Source organism: Protopterus annectens, chromosome 17.part0 (assembly GCF_019279795.1).
Source record: "Protopterus annectens isolate FY-2018-M chromosome 17.part0, PAN1.0, whole genome shotgun sequence".
Lineage (NCBI taxonomy): Eukaryota > Metazoa > Chordata > Ceratodontiformes > Protopteridae > Protopterus > Protopterus annectens.
The window spans coordinates 424,368,517-424,390,108 of NC_056751.1; the positions used below are offsets into that span (position 1 = coordinate 424,368,517).

Genomic DNA, 21,592 nt, shown 5'->3' on the forward strand with positions numbered 1-21,592 from the left:
ATGTGATCTTCCCTCCTCTGGGCCAGTAATCAAGGAGCCTGAATCCCATCACTTCTACCAGTATGTGATGTTCCCTCCTCTGGGCCAGTACTCAAGGAGCCTGAATCCCATCACTACTACCAATATGTGATGTTCCCTCCTCTGGGCCAGTAATCAAGGAGCCTGAATCCCATCACTTCTACCAATATGTGATGTTCCCTCCTCTGGGCCAGTAATCAAGGAGCCTGAATCCAACCACTTCTACCAATATGTGATGTTCCCTCCTCTGGGCCAATAATCAAGGAGCCTGAATCCCACCACTTCTACCAATATGTGATGTTCCCTCCTCTGGGCCAGTAATCAAGGAGCCTGAATCCCACCACTTCTACCAATATGTGATGTTCCCTCCTCTGGGCCAGTAATCAAGGAGCCTGAATCCCCCCACTTCTACCAATATGTGATGTTCCCTCCTGTGGGCCAGTAATCAAGGAGCCTGAATCCCACCACTTCTACCAATATGTGATGTTCCCTCCTCTGGGCCAGTAATCAAGGGGCCTGAATCCCACCACTTCTACCAATATGTGATGTTCCCTCCCCTGGGCCAGTAATCAAGGAGCCTGAATCCAATATGTGATATTACCTCCTCTGGGCCAGTAATCAAGGAGCCTGAATCCCACCACTTCTACCAATATGTGATGTTCCCTCCTCTTGGCCAGTAATCAAGGAGCCTGAATCCCACCATTTCTACCAATATGCAGTGTTCCCTCCTCTGGGCCAGTAATCAATGAGCCTGAATCCCACCACTTCTACCAATATGCGATGTTCCCTCCTCTGGGCCAGTAATCAAGGAGCCTGAATCCCACCACTTCTACCAATATGTGATGTTCCCTCCTCTGGGCCAGTAATCAAGGAGCCTGAATCCCACCACTTCTACCAATATGTGATGTTCCCTCCTCTGGGCAAGTAATAAAGGAGCCTGAATCCCACCACTTCTACCAATATGTGATGTTCCCTCCTCTGTGCCAGTAATCAAGGAGCCTGAATCCCACCCCTTCTACCAATATGCGATGTTCCCTCCTCTGTGCCAGTAATCAAGGAGCCTGAATCCCATCACTTCTACCAATATGTGATGTTCCCTCCTCTGGGCCAGTAATCAAGGAGCCTGAATCCCACCACTTCTACCAATATGTGATGTTCCCTCCTCTGGACCAGTAATCAAGGAGCCTGAATCCCACCACTTCTACCAATATGTGATGTTCCCTCCTCTGGGCCAGTAATCAAGGAGCCTGAATCCCACCACTTCTACCAATATGTGATGTTCCCTCCTCTTGGCCAGTAATCAAGGAGCCTGAATCCCACCACTTCTACCAATATGTGATGTTCTCTCCTCTGAGCCAGTAATCAAGGAGCCTGAATCCCACCACTTATACCAATATGTGATGTTCCCTCCTGTGGGCCAGTAATCAAGGAGCCTGAATCCCACCACTTCTACCAATATGTGATGTTCCCTCCTCTGGGCCAGTAATCAAGGAGCCTGAATCCCACCACTTCTACCAATATGTGATGTTCCCTCCTCTGGGCCAGTAATCAAGGAGCCTGAATCCCACCACTTCTACCAATATGTGATGTTCCCTCCTCTGGGCCAGTAATCAAGGAGCCTGAATCCCACCACTTCTACCAATATGTGATGTTCCCTCCTCTGGGCCAGTAATCAAGGAGCCTGAATCCCCCCACTTCTACCAATATGTGATGTTCCCTCCTGTGGGCCAGTAATCAAGGAGCCTGAATCCCACCACTTCTACCAATATGTGATGTTCCCTCCTCTGGGCCAGTAATCAAGGGGCTTGAATCCCACCACTTCTACCAATATGTGATGTTCCCTCCCCTGGGCCAGTAATCAAGGAGCCTGAATCCAATATGTGATGTTACCTCCTCTGGGCCAGTAATCAAGGAGCCTGAATCCCACCACTTCTACCAATATGTGATGTTCCCTCCTCTTGGCCAGTAATCAAGGAGCCTGAATCCCACCATTTCTACCAATATGCAGTGTTCCCTCCTCTGGGCCAGTAATCAAGGAGCCTGAATCCCACCACTTCTACCAATATGCGATGTTCCCTCCTCTGGGCCAGTAATCAAGGAGCCTGAATCCCACCACTTCTACCAATATGCGATGTTACTTCCTCTGGGCCAGTAATCAAGGAGCCTGAATCCCGCCACTTCTACCAATATGTGATGTTCCCTCCTCTGGGCCAGTAATCAAGGAGCCTGAATCCCACCACTTCTACCAATATGTGATGTTCCCTCCTCTGGGCCAGTAATCAAGGAGCCTGAATCCCACCACTTCTACCAATATGTGATGTTCTCTCCTCTGAACCAGTAATCAAGGAGCCTGAATCCCACCACTTCTACCAATATGTGATGTTCCCTCCTCTGGGCCAGTAATCAAGGAGCCTGAATCCCACCACTTCTACCAATAAGTGATGTTCCCTCCTCTGGGCCAGTAATCAAGGGGACTGAATCCCACCACTTCTACCAACATGTGATGTTCCCTCCCCTGGGCCAGTAATCAAGGAGCCTGAATCCCATCACTTCTACCAATATGTGATGTTACCTCCTCTGGGCCAGTAATCAAGGAGCCTGAATCCCACCACTTCTACCAATATGTGATGTTCCCTCCTCTGGGCCAGTAATCAAGGAGCCTGAATCCCACCACTTCTACCAATATGCGATGTTCCCTCCTCTTGGCCAGTAATCAAGGAGCCTGAATCCCACCATTTCTACCAATATGCAATGTTCCCTCCTCTGGGCCAGTAAACAAGGAGCCTGAATCCCACCACTTCTACCAATATGTGATGTTCCCTCCTCTGGGCCAGTAATCAAGGAGCCTGAATCCCACCACTTTTACCAATATGTGATGTTCCCTCCTCTGGGCCAGTAATCAAGGAGCCTGAATCCCGCCACTTCTACCAATATGTGATGTTCCCTCCTCTGGGTGAGTAATCAAGGAGCCTGAATCCCACCACTTCTACCAATATGTGATGTTCCCTCCTCTGGGCCAGTAATCAAGGGGCCTGAATCCCATCACTTCTACCAATATGTGATGTTCCCTCCTCTGGGCCAGTAATCAAGGAGCCTGAATCCTACCACTTCTTCCAATATGTGATGTTCCCTCCTCTGGGCCAGTAATCAAGGAGCCTGAATCCCATCACTTCTACCAATATGTGATGTTCCCTCCTCTGGGCCAGTAATCAAGGAGCCTGAATCCCACCACTTCTACCAATATGTGATGTTCCCTCCTCTGGGCCAGTAATCAAGGAGCCTGAATCCCACCACGTCTACCAATATGTGATGTTCTCTCCTCTGGGCCAGTAATCAAGGAGCCTGAATCCCACCACTTCTACCAATATGTGATGTTCCCTCCTCTGGGCCAGTAATCAAGGAGCCTGAATCCCATCACTTCTACCAATATGTGATGTTCCCTCCTCTCGGCCAGTAATCAAGGAGCCTGAATCCCACCACTTCTACCAATATGTGATGTTCCCTCCTCTGGGCCAGTAATCAAGGAGCCTGAATCCCATCTCTTCTACCAATATGTGATGTTCCCTCCTCTGGGCCAGTAATCAAGGAGCCTGAATCCCACCACTTCTACCAATATGTGATGTCCCCTCCTCTGGGCCAGTAATCAAGAAGCCTGAATCCCTCCACGTCTACCAATATGTGATGTTCCCTCCTCTGGGCCAGTAATCAAGGAGCCTGAATCCCATCACTTCTACCAATATGTGATGTTCCCTCCTCTGGGCCAGTAATCAAGGAGCCTGAATCCCACCACTTCTACCAATATGTGATGTTCCCTCCTCTGGGCCAATAATCAAGGAGCCTGAATCCCACCACTTCTACCAATATGTGATGTTCCCTCCTCTGGGCCAGTAATCAAGGAGCCTGAATCCCATCACTTCTACCAATATGTGATGTTCCCTCCTCTGGGTCAGTAATCAAGGAGCCTGAATCCCACCACTTCTACCAATATGTGATGTTCCCTCCTCTGGGCCAGTAATCAAGGAGCTTGAATCCCATCACTTCTACCAATATGTGATGTTCTCTCCTCTGGGCCAGTAATCAAGGAGCCTGAATCCCATCACTTCTACCAATATGTGATCTTCCCTCCTCTGGGCCAGTAATCAAGGAGCCTGAATCCCATCACTTCTACCAGTATGTGATGTTCCCTCCTCTGGGCCAGTACTCAAGGAGCCTGAATCCCATCACTACTACCAATATGTGATGTTCCCTCCTCTGGGCCAGTAATCAAGGAGCCTGAATCCCATCACTTCTACCAATATGTGATGTTCCCTCCTCTGGGCCAGTAATCAAGGAGCCTGAATCAAACCACTTCTACCAATATGTGATGTTCCCTCCTCTGGGCCAATAATCAAGGAGCCTGAATCCCACCACTTCTTCCAATATGTGATGTTCCCTCCTCTGGGCCAGTAATCAAGGAGCCTGAATCCCATCACTTCTACCAATATGTGATGTTCCCTACTCTGGGCCAGTAATCAAGGAGCCTGAATCCCACCACTTCTACCAATATGTGATGTTCCCTTCTCTGGGCCAGTAATCAAGGAGCCTGAATCCCATCACTTCTACCAGTATGTGATGTTCCCTCCTCTGGGCCAGTAATCAAGGAGCCTGAATCCCATCACTTCTACCACTATGTGATGTTCTCTCTTCTGGGCCAGTAATCAAGGAGCCTGAATCCCACCACTTCTACCAATATGTGATGTTCCCTCCTCTGGGCCAGTAATCAAGGAGCCTGAATCCCATCACTTCTACCAGTATGTGATGTTCCCTCCTCTGGGCCAGTAATCAAGGGGCCTGAATCCCATCACTTCTACCAATATGTGATGTTCCCTCCTCTGGGCCAATAATCAAGAAGTCTGAATCCTCACCACTGAAATGGGTGAGGGACATTCACTTGGAAGAAAAATAGTAGCACACAGTATTTCCAGATGCAGCTCTCTGCATTAAGCACAATTTCCTTTAAGAGCACACAGGGAACACACTCAGTCTGAGGATGGGTTCCCTCTCTCTCTAGGCCCCCAGTAAAACTCCCCACTGGCATAGCTGTTGAAGTGAGTCCTCAGCTGAATGTCCAAACCAAGTCCTCCATCACTGTCTCTGTGAAACTCGTGCAGTGTGTCCTTGCTCCAAGTAGCTGACACAGACACCCTTTGAGATTCGATTTTTCACACACACACACACACACACACACACACACACACACACACACACACACACACACACACACACACACACACATACACAACTGGGAAAGGCTGGCAGAGATTTACTAGTTATGACCCTCTGCCCAGACTATAAGGTAGTTACTGCCACCAGATACTCCAAAGCCAGCTACTCTAAGGCTCTTACAAGGGTACCCAATTATACTGAGTGAAATTAATACTAATACCAATGGTAATGTTGACCAAACGCATCTATATTATAAACCTGAAAGCTCTAATCAGTGAAAACATGTACATCGGCACATAAAAAGTGATGTACAATAACAGTGAAACACGTATTCAGCGGAATTCAAAACACCGAACATGTTTGTTTAACCAACAGCGCCATGCAGGTATACTGAAATTAACTAAATAAAAGTAAAATAACACACTTTTGCAGGGGGGCAAGCCCCCCCTGCACATCTCTGCTACTTAAATATACGAACTCCGTGATTGCACTACAGTGGGGAAAAGGATATATTTCCTTATCCCCAGGATCACACTTCTGGCATTAAAGGAGACAAAAGAAACCTGCTACTAGAAATCATACATGGGTGAATGGAAAAGATTTTCTAATTGGTGCCATGCCAAGAACCAAGACCCTTTGAAGGTTTAGACTCCTTGGTTCTACAATATTTTTGTGAGTGATTATCCTCTGGCCTTTCTTACTCTTCTGTAAAAATTCACAAAAAAAAAAAAAAAAACGAGGGAAGGATGTATGTATGTCTCCCAAATATGCAACAAAATCTAGAATATTTAGGATTTTTGTCTGGAAATGTTTACAAAGATATTTCTATACTCCATGTAGACTCCACAGAATTTTTACTTAGGCAGACAGCAAATGTTGAAGGTGCAATGGGGAAGAAAGAGGTAATTGGGAACATATTTTCTGGGAGTGCGGTGAATCGACGGTTTTTAAGGATCCCCTGCGGGATGCACTGTCAGAGATATTAGGTGGGCAGATTGGTCTGACGAGGGAAATGATTTTTCTGAGCTATGATACACCATCAGAATTGCTTGACATGGTAAGACCTTGCTGTGTTTAATAGTGGTGGCTGCCAAAAAAAGCAATTACTAGAAAATGGAAATCAAAGTCTAAACTAACTGTACAAGAAGTAGTGAATGTTGCAACAGAGATAAAACAACTGGAACTGAGATCTTTAGAAAAGGGTAGGAGCAAACTACATAGGAAAAATGGGAAATGTGGGAACAATACATACAAGAGACAAATGAGGTTTAAAAGATGGCAGAACTTAAATGAGCTATGTGATGTTTGACTGAAAAAGACTGGGTAGATTATAAGTGTTGTATAATGTTTGGAACTGGAAGTGTGTCAGTATGGTTTTTGATGTAAAATGTTTGCAACTAGGATTGTGTTGGTGTGGTTCATTTTCATTTATATAAATGTATGACTGCCTATGTAGTAAGTGATGGTTTAATAAAGATGTTTCTTGTTTGAAAAAAGGCAGGAGTTGAATAATTTATGTAATGTTACTTAGGTTATATATCAATATAAGTGAAGTATAATGTTTGTTATCTTAAATATAGTTTGATTACTTTTATATGAATGTAAATTTGCCTATGTCACAAGTGATAATTCAGTAAAGGTGTTTGAAACAAAAGAATTGCATGCTGGTAAGCTGGTGCTCAGCATGCAGGCCCACAGCATCGTGGGATAATTATTTGAGATGTGGACTGAAAGGTGCAGGATTTAATGTATGTGCAAAAGGTTTATGGTATGGGATGCCTGTTAGCAGGATATTATTAATAGTGCATTAGGCACCCAAAATAGGGGTGTACCATATTCTTAAGTCATGCAGCTTTGCAGCAGTGTGTGCCCTTAGTACAACCAGTGCAAAAACAGGCTCAGTAGGAGGTTGTAGAACATACACTCTAAAGTCCACATAAGAATGCATAGCTGCAGCAACATAAGGATGCAGCAGTATATCCTGGACCAAGGGGACTAGGTTAGTGCAAAATAGGGAACAACACAATTCAGAAGGATTCTGAACTGCTTTTGCTACCAGCTTTTTTCAGAATTTCAAAAAAGCCAGTACCTTGTTGAAGATCGCTGTAGAGCAGGGACTAGGTTTTTTCTCTTTCCCTACTGTAGTGTGATCACAGAGTTTGGTACATATAATTAGCAGAGGATGTAAGGGATGCATGTTTATTAAAATTTTTTTTTGTTTGTTTCAACTCTTTTGGGCTAATCATTTTGGGTTTGATGATTGATGCTATGATAGGACTCCATCTCATCTGGTCTGTACTCTGAAACTGATACTACAAATGTGTGGATTCATGCTCTATTGCTGGATGTTCTTGGGCTGTACTTGTTCCACTTTCGACCAAACTTGCATGCTTTTATGAAGCTACTATAAAAAAATATAATGCAGATACTGTCTTGTGAAATATTTGTGATACACGATTCCAGCACTGCTCATTTAAGAAACTGAAGCCCACTGAAATAACTCAACAATGCAATGATCCAAACAATCCAGGTAAAACTAAAATGGTAAGGGGAAAAAGTAAATAACATATGCCATATGCACACCTGCCTCTACTGTCCTGCCCAAACAAAAAAATGGAACATGGAGCTGTTAGCAGTGTAAATCAAATGCCCATCTGCTTCATTTTTTTCAAATTAACATTGTTGTTTACCACAACATGGCCCAGAAGTACAAGCAAGTTTACTATGGCATGCTGTGTGCTAAATAAAGACAGCTGCATCTTAAGATAAGTCTATATATAAGCCCACTGGCAAGGCAGCATTTGTGGTAAATACAATTGCTTGCAGTATCTACGTACAGAAAACCCTATGATCATTATGATGTGAGCATTTATGCCTAGGGAATTCACATGAAAAAAGCAACCAGCCCATCCACAGAGATTACTTCTCAGCAAAGGTGTACCACAAGTGTTCACAGAACCATGTGGCTGTACAGTGTTGCTTTGACTGCTGGCTACCACTCTATCCTAGCTGATGAGCATTCCACCTATAATGCAAGATTCACAAAGACATTGCTTATGTTATCTTAATTTTCTAAAATAACTTTGATTGTATACTATATCCTATTCAAGAAAATTTCATTCCTGTCTCTAAGACAGGACCTATCCGACCCACCGTAAGATCAACAATATGCTGAGTATTTGTATGTGTGTGTGTGTGTGTGTGTGTGTGTGTGTGTGTGTGTGTGTGTGCCTGCATGCGTGCATATGTGTGTGTGTGTGTGTGTGTGTGTGTGTGTGTGTGTGTGTTGACATTTAAATTCCTACCATTGATACAACTGTAAATTATTTCAATGCAACATTTCTTAATATGCTGAATGATAGAACCCTACCAAGATGCAAATCTGTTAAATCTAAAGCTATCTTCTCCCTGACATCTGATAGAAAAGCAGATATCTTGCCATGAAACACTATTACCAAATTAAACCCCCACACACCTTTTGTCAAGACTAGTGCATAGTAAATAAAGTGACATGGAATTTGTTGTCTAGCAAACTTGCATACTAACTTAATCAGAAACAACATGTAACAGATCCCAGAACTTTCTAGCAAAATGCTGCCCATGTTTTTCAACCAGGAACTAAATTACAGCCTTATACTCTATGTGACAATGCCAATAGGTTCAGTGAGCACTATGTATATGTGTCACATTCCTTCTCCACAACCTATCCCCCTAATAACCCATATACAGAACAAGCATTGCCTTCATTTTAGCTGTTCCCTATACCTTTTATTGACCTGTGACAAGCTCCCAACAGAGTGCCTCAATATTTCAAAAAATGTCTTTGGCCTTTGACAAACTCTCCACAGACTACCTTAACCTTTTTGCTAATTGCATTAGATTCTCTTTTATCAATAGATCCATTAAGGAATGCTATATCGCTTAATCCTGGGAAATTGCCGTCATAGTTTTACTGTTTACAGGAGCTACATCCTCTGACATGTTCAACTGTAGATACTACCCTGCTTCTTCCTCTGTCTGCCATCCTAGAAAAGTGCATCCAAGAGTAAGTCACTGATAACTTAGACAACGTCTGTGTCCCACACAGCATGCATTCCTGTCTTAGCACAACTATCACTCTTCTGGCATTCACTGACTCAGTCATAGCAATTTCAGCACTAGTGAAACAGTAGGCTGTTGCTTCCTAATTCTTTCAGAAGCTTTCAGTACTGTTTCATATCCTGTCCTTTTATCACCTCTTATCCAGTAGGGTGATGTACTGTACAGTGCAGCAGCTGGCTGTATTGGAGTTTCCAAATAATCTATTTTTGGTTCTCAGTTATTCAACAGCTTTATGAATTGGATGTTTATACCCAGCCCACATCAAGCAACATGCAGATTACTCAACTGTGCTTGTCTCAGCAACAACCTTAAATGAAATAAACTCACAACTGCAAGTTCACTTTGCAAATACTTGTAAATCACTATCAGACTCAGTCTTTTATTAAGTACAAATGAAAGCCTTGTTATTTAGAATAAATCAGAATGATAATATATACCCACAGAAAATGGTACCACTATTTAGCCAGTAGACAGTACTAAACTACAAAGGATAATTAGATCAGCACCTGAAATATGACCTGCTTTATGAGTAAAACTGTGGAAAATAAAACAAAAACTTAGTCCTCTGCTCATAATCAGGGTCTTTCTAAATGATCAAGCTCAGGTAACTACTATATTCTCCTCCTACCAATTTTGTTTTGCTTCTCTGGCCCTCACTAACTTTTAGAGATTACAACACACTAAACTAGAACAACGCTGAAACAAAACTACTAAATCTATGCCCAGCCATCCTAATGGGAGTCATCTCTTTCCAGCTGTCAGCAATAGGCTGGCCAGAAGTAATTCAACAGCTTGCATTAATTGAATTTAAGTTAGCACATAGCAGCATGCACCATCTTTTCAAGAGTGTCCACACTGGTGCAGATGGACACTTCATGAAGAGACTATAATTCAGATGCTAAATGCTTTCATTTTATTGGAATTCAAATATCCACAAAATCAACCTGTCTTTCACAGTGCACATAGCAAAACTATGAAACAGCCTTCCAAATGAAAAAGGCTAAGCCCATGTACTAGCCAGTCTAAGAAATCTTTAAAACCTTATTGTATTTCAGTCTGGACCTGACAATTAATCAGTGCCATTACTATAGCTCTCAAGTGTCCATATTTTCACAGAATGGTCACATTTTTGCTTCATATTTTTGGTCTGTTCCTCATAAAATTTGTGGTTTTCTGCCAAATCATTGAGAATTGAAGTAATTCAGTAATGACAGACATTTGAGTTTCACACTTCATATCCTTCAGAAAAGGCATGCTCATGCAAAACCTTTAATTCTAGGAGCTTTCTAAGTTTATAACAGTAATTATTAAAATCTGTTCCTGATATTAAGCCTTTGCCCCACTATTATTTTTGACTTTGTTCATTTTATTGCACCTTTAAGAGGTTAAGAGGTATGACATAGCCACTAGAGAAGTATTCAGATTTCAACCCTAATTATGTATGTATATCAGCATTCTGTGTAGGACAGATGTAATGAAGTCCAGCTAACTCTGCATCCTTTTTAACACATTTATCATGTGTTATTATTACTATTTTTGTCATTTTTCTTAGCATGTAAAAATGTGATCTCTTTGTATTAAGAAGTATAACCTGTATTATTGCTAGCCATAAATGTAGTATGGAGCTTTTCTCCTCTGCACTCATCTGAAAATGGATTTCACTCAGATAGACTTAGTCAGTTATTAAATGCAAACAAACAAACAAATAAATCTTGTGGTTTAACTGTCATGGTGACACTTACAGTAAGCATGATGGCAGAGTGTGTGTGTGTGTGTGTGTGTGTGTGTGTGTGTGTGTGTGTGTGTGTGTGTGTGTGTGTGTGTGTGTGTGTGTGTATACATACATACATATATATATATATATATATATATATAAAATATATATGTGTGTATACGCATGCAGTTGCATGTGTGTGTGTCTGTGTATGTTGTGTGCACGTGTGTGTGCGCTCACTTGCGTGCGTCTGTTTGTGTATGTGTGTGTGTGTGTGTGTGTGTGTGTACATGTTGGCATGAAGGCTTATACAAGAATGTGCAGGATTCCTAGGTGTGCTTCCTTAGGAGCACAATGAACTGTCTGCTGATAGGGCACCTCTGTAACTACAGTATAATGCATATTGAGTATACAGCTGTGGTACACAGTATAACTGCCTTTGAATTAAGGTAGTTCTGTTATCCATGCTGTGTATGTCATTTGTGTATTGTGTACCAGCTGCCTGCTTAAATTTGGAATATATTCTGGCTTTTTATATTTTTAATCCCTTATAATAGCTCTTTTTCCTAGTTTTGGAGTTATGGTAGTGGCTTATCAAAATGACTGGTAAATAATTAGCTAATTAACAAAATGTTTGCATTTGAATTAGTCATAAACTGAATTCTTCCATAGGCCCAGCAAAGACTGTTAGAGGTTTAAGACTCTCCTGGCTCCTAAAATTGTAATGCCTGACTCAATGTGTTGAACACAGAAGCAAATTAGTGCAAAAAGACATTTAAGGGAGAGTATTTTTATAAACACAACTACGTGACTATCAGAAAAAAAATTAAGTCCATCAGGTTGTCAGCAAGTAACTAATTTTCACTATGTTAGCTGCTAAACTGTCATTTACTACAAAGATACAAAATTATTTTTATGGATTAATCCATATTACATACCTTCCACAGACAGATCAAAATGGCAGCTGTCCATCTTCTCTTTAGATACCACCTCACAACGATAGCTTCCGGTATCTGGAATACCCACCTTAACTATTTTCATCTCAAATGTGTAGATCTATAAACAGAAGCAGCAAGAACAGTCACCATTTCACATGGAACTGTGCTATAACAGCATGCTAAATTGATAACAGATATAGTAATCACACTGCTTTTCTTTAAAAAAATAACAAAGAGGATAAAACCAACAGCAGTTCTCTTAGCCATACCTACCCCCCTTCTTGATTTACTCATTCCTTTTACCTCACTCTAGTTTAAATTCATTAACATGTATTTTACTTACATGTGATCAATTCACAACTTTTTGAATAACTGTTTTCTTAAGAATGAAAACTGAAATGGTTGAAAACACACACACAAGAAAAGAACACAAAAATATGTTTTGTTGGATGGAGGCCATCCACCTTGTACCCCTTCCAAACCCATAAATTACATTTACCAACTCCATGGTCATACTGCAGTGGAAAAAGGGAAAAAAACATCTCAGAATGCATTCCAGTGTACTCTAATGCACATTACAAGGCACTGCAGTGAAACTCAGCCTGACATTAAATTTATGATCTAAAGCCATTTGACCATAAGTGTTTAATGATCTGTAGGTAAGTCTTAACAGATTTTTGCTTCATAACTTACAGAAAAAATGTATATGAAGGATCTGTTACTGTTTCAAGAAATAAATATTTCTTACATCACACTGGAAATCACTACCCATTACTTGCCATGTCCTGTTCTTCTATGTATTATTTTCTTTTAAACTGCAGTCTTTGGCCTTCTTACTCAAAGTTTTATACCCATATCATGTTTTCTCTGTCTGTCTTCTTCACCAAATACAATATTGTTTATCCCTTCTTTCCTCCAAAGATAACATAATACGTTTCTTTCATCTCTTACTTTAACTTGGGTATTTCATCCCTTTAAAAGTCGTTATAGTTATTTTTGGACTCCTTCTAACATTATGACTTCTAGGATTTTTCCTGATTAAAAAAGCTAAGAAACTAACAAAAAGCTGTTTTCTTTGTTAGACTTGCATTTTTCAAAGGATATCTTTCTATTGTGATAGTTATGGTTTGAGTGGCTGCCTTTCCTTAAACTGGACCAAAGATTCCACAAATGTCACCGTAGGAAGAAAATTCCTCCCCAGGAAAAGTATGAGGAAAAAGTTATTTGGGTAAGAAATCCAGCACCTTAAAATTTGCAGGAATTTCTCTGCTTCCACTCTTAGGCACAGACAGAATCAGTTAAAGTTCCACTTGAATGAAAAGAAACTTTACTTTGTATCTCTCAGCCGGCCAAGCCCAGTCTTTCTTCCTTGGTATTAAGCCCTACTGATACTTTGGCCTCAGTGTCATATGAAGATTTACCTGTTAAAACAAAGCACAGACCACCTAAGCTGTCCAGAATCTCCTCACCTTCAGCTGAAAGTCATTAAATGTATTAAGAAAGTGTCTGTTAAAGTGTTGAGAAGGCTTCCTCACATTACCTTCTATTACAAAGTCGCAAGGTTTCATTAATTTGCTTGATTCTCATTCAAACAGTGACATGCCTTCCATTTTGGATTCGGTGCTTCAGTGCTGAAGCCTACAGTGCAGAAGTAAGACGCTGCACCTCTTATCTTCGATGTCAGTTATGATAAGTTTGCTATGGCTTTCTTCAAGGTACATGCAAGGTTATCCGATGCCCCTTCCTCTACCTTTTCTATAGGCGATATGTAACCAACCACTGCATTTTACCCCCAAAGCTAAGGACACCACTTATTTCCTTGCAGGTTCTATAGTTCATAGTTCTCATTCTAGGGATGTTGGCATTTGCCAGTCTGAAGTCAGAATTAATTTAGCAAGCTGCTTGGGGGAGGTCAGGCCTACAACAGTGATCTCAGTGTTGATGGCCTTGACCTAGCCCCATGACACAGAGGGATAATGTCCTGACTGCACCCCATAAGACCTGTGTTTGAATAGCAGCACAGGAACTGGAAGGACTAGGCAGGGTGGATGGGAGTGAGCGATCAAAACCAACTTCCCCATCCTGTGGGAGGGAGGCAGTTTTGTTCAATGCATGACTGAATTTGAAGGAATGTAGCTGTATCATCTAAGCATTACGAGCCTATTGGGCCTGAGATGCAAGCAGTCAGAAGGCTGCACATCTGCAGACTGGCCTGTACCCTATTACACAGTCATCATTTCCACCAGGAAGTAAATGAGCTGGAGGGCTGTTGCCCCATTGGAAGAATGAATGGGCCTTCTGTGTGCAGTAAGAGGAGCCATTGGTTTGGAAAAAAATGTGACTGGCCTTGACTTCACTACTTTCTCCTTTGACACTACACGTAGTATCAGTGCTCCTGACACTGAGGATCCTGGCTTAGACAGTGGCTTTGATCCCAGTGCTTAGGCTTGAGCCATCACCACCAGTATAACTTCCTATCACTTCACTCATGATGCTGCTGGAGTTGTCATCTCGGTCCATCCTCAGGCCAGTATAGAATTAAGGGTTGACTTGACACTGAACCAGCAAGCATTGTAGCTGTGTTTTTGCTCTCTGACATTGTATCCTATTTTAATGACTACATTGTTTACACCACTGGCAAGACCATCTATTTTAAGACTGCTCCCAATATAGCTTTGGTTGGTTGTGTGTCTTAAGACCATCTACTTAGCTAAGAGGCTTCAAGTTTTGTCATGCAGGACAGACAGATTCAGGACCTTTACCACTTTTTAGATCTAATTTCAGTACCGAAACGTGATTCTAATCTGCAGGCTCCCTAGAAAGGTCATGTACAACAGGAAGCAAGTTTATTCTCCCACAGAGTCTTCAACTACGGATTTCAATGACAGAAAAGATATGGATTCACTCATGTCTTCTTCTGATGACCCCACATTTATGGAGGTTTTGGAAATGTATCATCAGAGGGAGGGATGCTCTACAGATCCTGTTTTCTTTCCCACAGATGAAATTGCAGAAAGCTTTCAGGTTAACCCAACAAACTTCCTTGATAGCTCCTTCATTGGCAAATATTTAGAAAGTGCCCATCAATGCCATATGGGTAAATCCAGATATAGCAGCTTCTGCTCAAAAAAAGTAGACCATATCTAAGATCCTCCTAGAGACTGAATTTCCTGGTCAGAGACTCCCAAGCCTGAAATGTTGGTTTCAGCAACTGCTTATAAGGTTTCCACACTTAGAGCCAAGTGGTCCACCACAAAATAGAGTCCAGAATAGTGGACCTCCATGGGAAGTGTGTGTGTGTGTGTGTGTGTGTGTGTGTGTGTGTGTGTGTGTGTGTGTGTGTTTGTGTGTGTATCTGTCTGTCTGTCTGTATTTCACTCATTCTTTGGAGGTGCTCACTTAACTTGCCCACATAGTCTAGCATTTCAAGAGAGGCACTTTGGATAAAATGCAGCAGACCATCAACCAGTTGCCATATGCCTATGAAAGAAAAGCTGTATCCTAGTCAGCAAGAATTTTAACGGTGGTGAACCCCATGATGCATGTTTCTTACAGTGCAGCTGAACATTCATCTAGTGCCACAGAAATCAGCATAAATATTCTCCAGCAAATATGGCTGTTTTTGGTCAGTTTTTCCTAGAACACCAGAATGGCCTTTATTAATGTCCCATTTCAAGGACTGATGTTATTTTGGCCAAAGTGAAGAAACATCTGGACAGTATGAGAAAAAAGGCAAGATTCTTGTGGCTGTTGGTGTTAAGCGATCTTCTCTGTTGGTGTTAAGTTTCAATTAAATTCACATCCTGTCTCATGGACACATTTGAGCCATCAGAAGATGTGGTTGAGTTGCGACAAAGCCAAAGGAACAGTAACAGCTACAAAACTATACCTCTCAGGGAAATTTTCAAAACAGTTGTGGAACCCCGATGAAGAGCTTCTTTAGCAATCATCAGGGACCACAGATCTTATATGTGTGATCAGCAGAAGACATAGGCCTTGCTTGATATTTGATATCTGGAGTCAGTCACTCAATATGTGGGTCAGGGGTAATCTGTCTGTCCATCTAGCTGCCTGGAAGTCCATATGGACATCCAATCCCATCAGAAACAAGCCATTATAGAGGTTCCACCAGACAAAAACAGTCTGGATATTGCATCAGATTCTTTTGTTTCTTTTAAGTGTGAAAGAAAGGCAAATGACTTTGAGTTGATATCAGATCTAAGTGGCCTAAATGTGTTCCAATAAAACTTTAATATAGTATCATTGCAGCTGGTCTTTCCTTGACTAGCAGCAAAAAGAGACTGGATGTGCTGTTTGGTCTTCCAGGCTATCTACCTCCACATCAGAATGTCAGTTGTCCAGTGGGTTTCTTCACTTTCAGGATGAAGATACAAGTTATGAACTGCTTCATTTGGTTTCATATCAGTCCACAGGATCTTTACCAAATGCACATCTATGGTAGCAACTCACTCAGAGTCTGCAGGGAGCCAAAGTGTTCCCTTACTTGGGCGACTGGTTCCTGGATGCCTCAGCTATGCCATTACTGGCATTGGCAAGGAGTCTTTGATCAGTTTATTGTAATCTCTGGGGTCAGTGGTGAATTTGACAACATCTCACCTTCAACTGACTTAGATGTTTGTGTTTAAGGATCGCAGTCCAGGTAGCAAACTCATGCAGAAGAAGGCTTCCCAGAGAGAAAATCCAATATTTTCAGGCCAGTAGATCATCATTTATCATAATATTACAAGCCACAGTACATCTTTCAGTCTTTCAAGGCATTTGGTATCATGGCAGCAGCCATTTCTATGATTCTTCATGCAAGATGCCATATGAAAATTGTCCGGTAGACTACTGTGGTCCAATGGTCTCAGAATGCCGATCTTCTATTTCATCAAATCTGTCACTCTTAAGTTTGCAGCTATAACTTGCTATGGTGGATGGATCTGGACAAATTTCCCTTGGCAGTCTCTTTCACATACCCACATGAAGTGTCGGTAGGGTGAGGTTGTCATTTCAAAGAACAGACAGTCCAGAGTGTTTGGACATCTTCTGAAATATCCATAAACATCAATGTACTGGAAATGGTGGCAGTTTTCTTGACCCTCTGGGCCCTTTAGGACTCCATTCCCTTGACAGTTATTGCCACACAGATATACAATATAATAGTGGTAGGGTTCAGCGACAAGCAAGGAGAACATAGTCTTACCCACTATACCAGAATGTTACAACTTTCTGCGAACATGCCATATCCAACAAGTGATTTATGGTTTCAGTTCACATTGTTGAAAGTGTACTTCACTGACTGTGTTTGTCCCATGATTGGTTCTGCAACTCTTTGACATGTCAGAAAATTTTCCAGAGATGGTGAAAATCCATGCTGTGATCCGTTTGCCTTCCTGACCAATATCAAGTGCACTTTCTTCTTCCTCATTCTGATAGCAGGGACACCACTGAGAGGTGGCCACCTAAACTCTACATTTTTACCCTGCGATGAAATTTATGCAGAAGACAAAATTTCATAAACTGAAGGTGATTCTTATCACTTCATATTTGCCCTTTGGCCTGATTTTCTCAATCTACTGCCTCATCTAAAGGAGAAGTCTCTATTCCTTAAACAAACAGGAACTCGTTTGACCCATCTATCAGGCAGACCATACCAAGACATTTACTGCTTATAACTAGGCACTTAGCTTATTTAATACCAATAGCTGTCAATAACATTTTCTATGTGCAGTGATTTTATCTTCTTCTCAAAAGTCCAATAAAAAATATAAAAATATATTTTTTTCAGTTTTTACAATCTGCTCAAATTGTCCTTACTGGATTTATATACTGTTGCATTATAGTCCATCTGGCTGCTATTTCCAATTTCCCTGACGTCATCATCATCAGTCCCCTTTTTCCCATTTTTTTCTACATGGGGTTGGGGTATTGTGTTAACTGTCGCCAGCCCTCTCAATTCAGTGCCACACTCCTGCCTTATTCAACACTCATGCCTGATTGTCACAGATCTTCTTTCACACAATCCATCGACCTCTTTGCTGGATGTCCTTGCTTCCTCTTACCTTCTTCCTGTCTGTCCCAAATCTTCCTCACCAGATTGTCTTCTACTTTTCTACACGTGTGCCCAAACCACCGTAATCTGTTCTCTTTGATCTTTTCTGCAATGCTACTTTGGCTTCTGCTCTTATGTCCTCGTTTCTTCATTTGTCCCACACTGTGCATCCTACCAGCTTTCTCAGGCACTTCATTTCCATCACCTCTAGCTTCTTCAACTGTTCTGCCTTTACTGCCCAGTTTTCTGTACCATACAGTAGTACTGGTCACACCACTGTCTTGTACACCTTGCTTTTCAGCTTCTTTGACATTCTTCTGTCATAGACTACACCTGATACTCTATGCTAGTTGGCTGCAGCCCCTCTGATTCTAGCTTTGACCTCTTCATTCAGACGACCCTTCTCCTCAACCACCCCTCCCAGATACTTGAAGCTGTTACCTGTTCCACTATCTTCCCTTCTCTCTCTATTCTCAGCTTCCTCCGATTTCCCCAATTTGCTGCCGTTACCACCATCTTATCTGTGCTCAGTTTCATCCCATGTGCCTTCAGATTTGCATTCCATTCTCCTATCCTTTGCTGAAGTTCTAGCTCAGAGTCTGCCTGAACTGCTACATCATCTGCATACAACAGCTTTGTTGATCTGTACCCTCCAACCTGTTTGCTAATGTAGTCCATTACCAGTATGAACAGCAGTGGGCTCAGAGCTGAACCCTGATGTACACCCACTCCCACTGGGAGCCCCTCTGTGAGGCTGAACACTGTTCATACTTGAGTCAGTGGGTCCTTGTACATAACCTCCACTAATTCTACCAATGTTTCTGGGACTTCAAACCACTGCAGTAATGTCAAGATTAGGTTTCTTGGGACCTTGTCATATGCTTTCTCCAAGTCTAGGAATGCCCAGTTGGACTCTGTCCTCATTTCTAGCTTCTTAAGTATCTGTCTCAATGCAAACATTGGGTCAGTTGTGCTGCATTCTGATCTGAATCCGAACTGTTAATCTCCCATCTTACATTCTACTACTCTGCATATCCATTTATCAATCACTCTCTCCAGAACTTTCATGCAGTGTGGTAGGAGTTTGATCCCCCTGTACTGCCCACAGTTGTGGATCTCCCCTTTGTTCTTGTACACTGGCACAAATATGCTTATTCTCCAGTCATCTGGGATACGCCTTTCTCTCCACACTGCTATTAGTACCCTCAGGGGCCATTTCTCCCTTATCTTTCCCAGCATCTTTATCATATCTGCTGTCACCTCATCTGAGCCTGCTGCTTTCCCTGACGTCATCTTCCTTAGTGCTGTTCTTCTTCTATGGTGGGCTCCTCCTCTTCTCTAATTGTAGGCTGTTTCTGGGGAAGTATAGCTTCTGTGGGGTTTTCTTCATTCAGAAGCTGCTGGAAATACTCCTTCCATCTGCCTTTGATGTCCTGTGGACTGGTAAGCAGGTTGTTGCTGGCATCCCTTATGAAGGGTGTCTGACTATCTTCTTTATATTTCTGTCTTTGCCTTGCAACCTGATATAGTTTCTTTGTGCCCTTTACTGAGTCACTTTCCAGAAGTTGGTAGAGTGCCTCTGATGTCCTATTCTTCGCTATTGTTTCTTAGCTTCTTTGTTTGCCAACCAGTAGTCCTTCCTAGCTTGGTCAGTCTTTTCTATCTCCCATTTCTTTCTGCACTCCTTTTTTCTTTTGATGACTTCCTGGACTTCTGTATTCCACCACCAGCTTTCCTTATGTACCTTATTTCCATACTGGGCTTGGCCACATATCTTTTCTGTAGTCCTAACACATGCTGTTTTTAGGCACTGCCACTCTTCATCTCCACCTATTTCCTCCTCTTCTTGGGGTGCTAGAGCCCTGAGTAATTCCTTTAACTGCTGTACTTTTTCTCCAGTCAACTTCCAAGTCTTCAGCCTGGTCTCTGTTGACCTTAGAGCCTTCTCTGACCACTGCTTGCAGCTGATTGTGGCAACTAATGGTTTATGCTATGAGCAGACTGTTTCACTGGGGATGATATGGCAAGCATGGATTCTACCCCAGTCCTTTTTCCCTACTAGGAGGAAGTCTACCTGAGTTGCATATTGTCTACTGTTGTATGTGATCTTGTGACTGTCTCTCTTTCTGAACCATGTGTTAGCTACTATCAAGCCATTTGCCAGAGAGAGGTCTAGAATGGCTTCTCCTTCTTTATTCTTGTTACCCCACCCATGTGGACCCAGGCAGTCCTCATATCCTGTTTTGTCTGTCCTGATATGTGCATTTAAGTCACCCATTATCAACACCAATTCATGTTGTCCTGCTTTATCTAGAAGGTCCTGCAACTGCTGTCTGAATGCATTCTTTTCCTCACTATCACAACTCTGCTGTGGGGCATAGGCTGAGATTATGAATACTGCCCTATCATTACACTGGAGTCTGATTGCCATGAGTCTGTCATTAATTCTGATGATATCCCTCACTGCCTTCTGAAGCCTCTCTCTCACCACTATTCCTACACCATTTCTAGCCTGTCCCCCACCTGAGTAGTAGAGTCTCGATGCCAGGCCAAGTGGCTTTGCTGCACTGCCCTTCCATCTCGTCTCTTGGATACATAGGATGTCCAGCCTCCTCCGTATCATCATGTCATCCACTTCCAAGCTGCGTTTTGTCAGTGAACCTACATTAAGCATAGCAATTCTCAGTTGATGTTTGGCAGGTTGGTTGGTTTTATGTCCAGCTTTTGCTCAACAGAGCTATCCCAGGTAACCCAAACTAGGCAATTAGACACCGGCTAGCCAGTAGCTTATTGGCCCAGGCTGCTGGGCTTTATGGCAGGCACACACTGGCAAATAGGGGCACATATACCCCTCCCACTGTTAGCAAGGGTCCCTGGCATGGGTGAGAATAGGCTGGGTCCTCAACCCACTTATTACTGGTAACTACCCATGCCCATTTTTTGGCAACATTAGTCAACATGACCGAATCACCTAGAGCCATATTTTTTTTACACTGTCGAGTGGCTAGCCTTGCCACGGCACACAGTCTGTGATCCATGTTCTGCTATCTTGAGGATACTGTGCACCACAGCAGATGCACAAAGCAGTTGATCTGAACAACTCTTCCCACTATAGGGGACCATGTAAAGTCTGTGCTGCTGCCCACAGCTCCATTCATTGGTGAGTTTGAGATGGAAACACTCAGCATGTTTTTCAGACATGGGAGAAACCCCACGGAGACACAGGGAGATCATGCTAACAGGCATTGGTCGAATGTCAGGATCGAACCTTGTACCTTGTGCATGGGAGGCGAAGATCTTAACCACTAAGCCATCTGGTCCCCCTAATAGACTTTCATGAAGTCTCCAGTCATATTCCTTATCTTTTTAAAGGCATGCAACACCATACTTAAAGGAAATTTTTTTGCTAAAATCTCCACTATGAGATCCAGTACTTCCATTTGATTTATACTCTGTACTAGAGAAGTTGACCTTGACCCCCTCCCCCCTTTGAAACTGCAAATAGCAGTTATCTGTGCTAGAAAGATTTCAGAATTACAGGCTTTGCCTTTACAGTCCCCT

At 42.4% G+C, this 21,592-nt stretch overlaps 1 protein-coding gene across 1 annotated transcript in view; it reads right to left on the reverse strand.

Moving 5' to 3' along the window:
• The window catches only part of MYBPC2 (myosin binding protein C2), a 591,519-nt gene that overhangs the window by 433,096 nt on the left and 136,831 nt on the right, over nt 1-21,592 (reverse strand). The window contains exon 6 of the mRNA XM_044059467.1: nt 11,977-12,094. Within this exon, the coding sequence (XP_043915402.1) occupies nt 11,977-12,094 (118 nt within the window). The remainder of the gene's footprint in view (nt 1-11,976; nt 12,095-21,592) is intronic.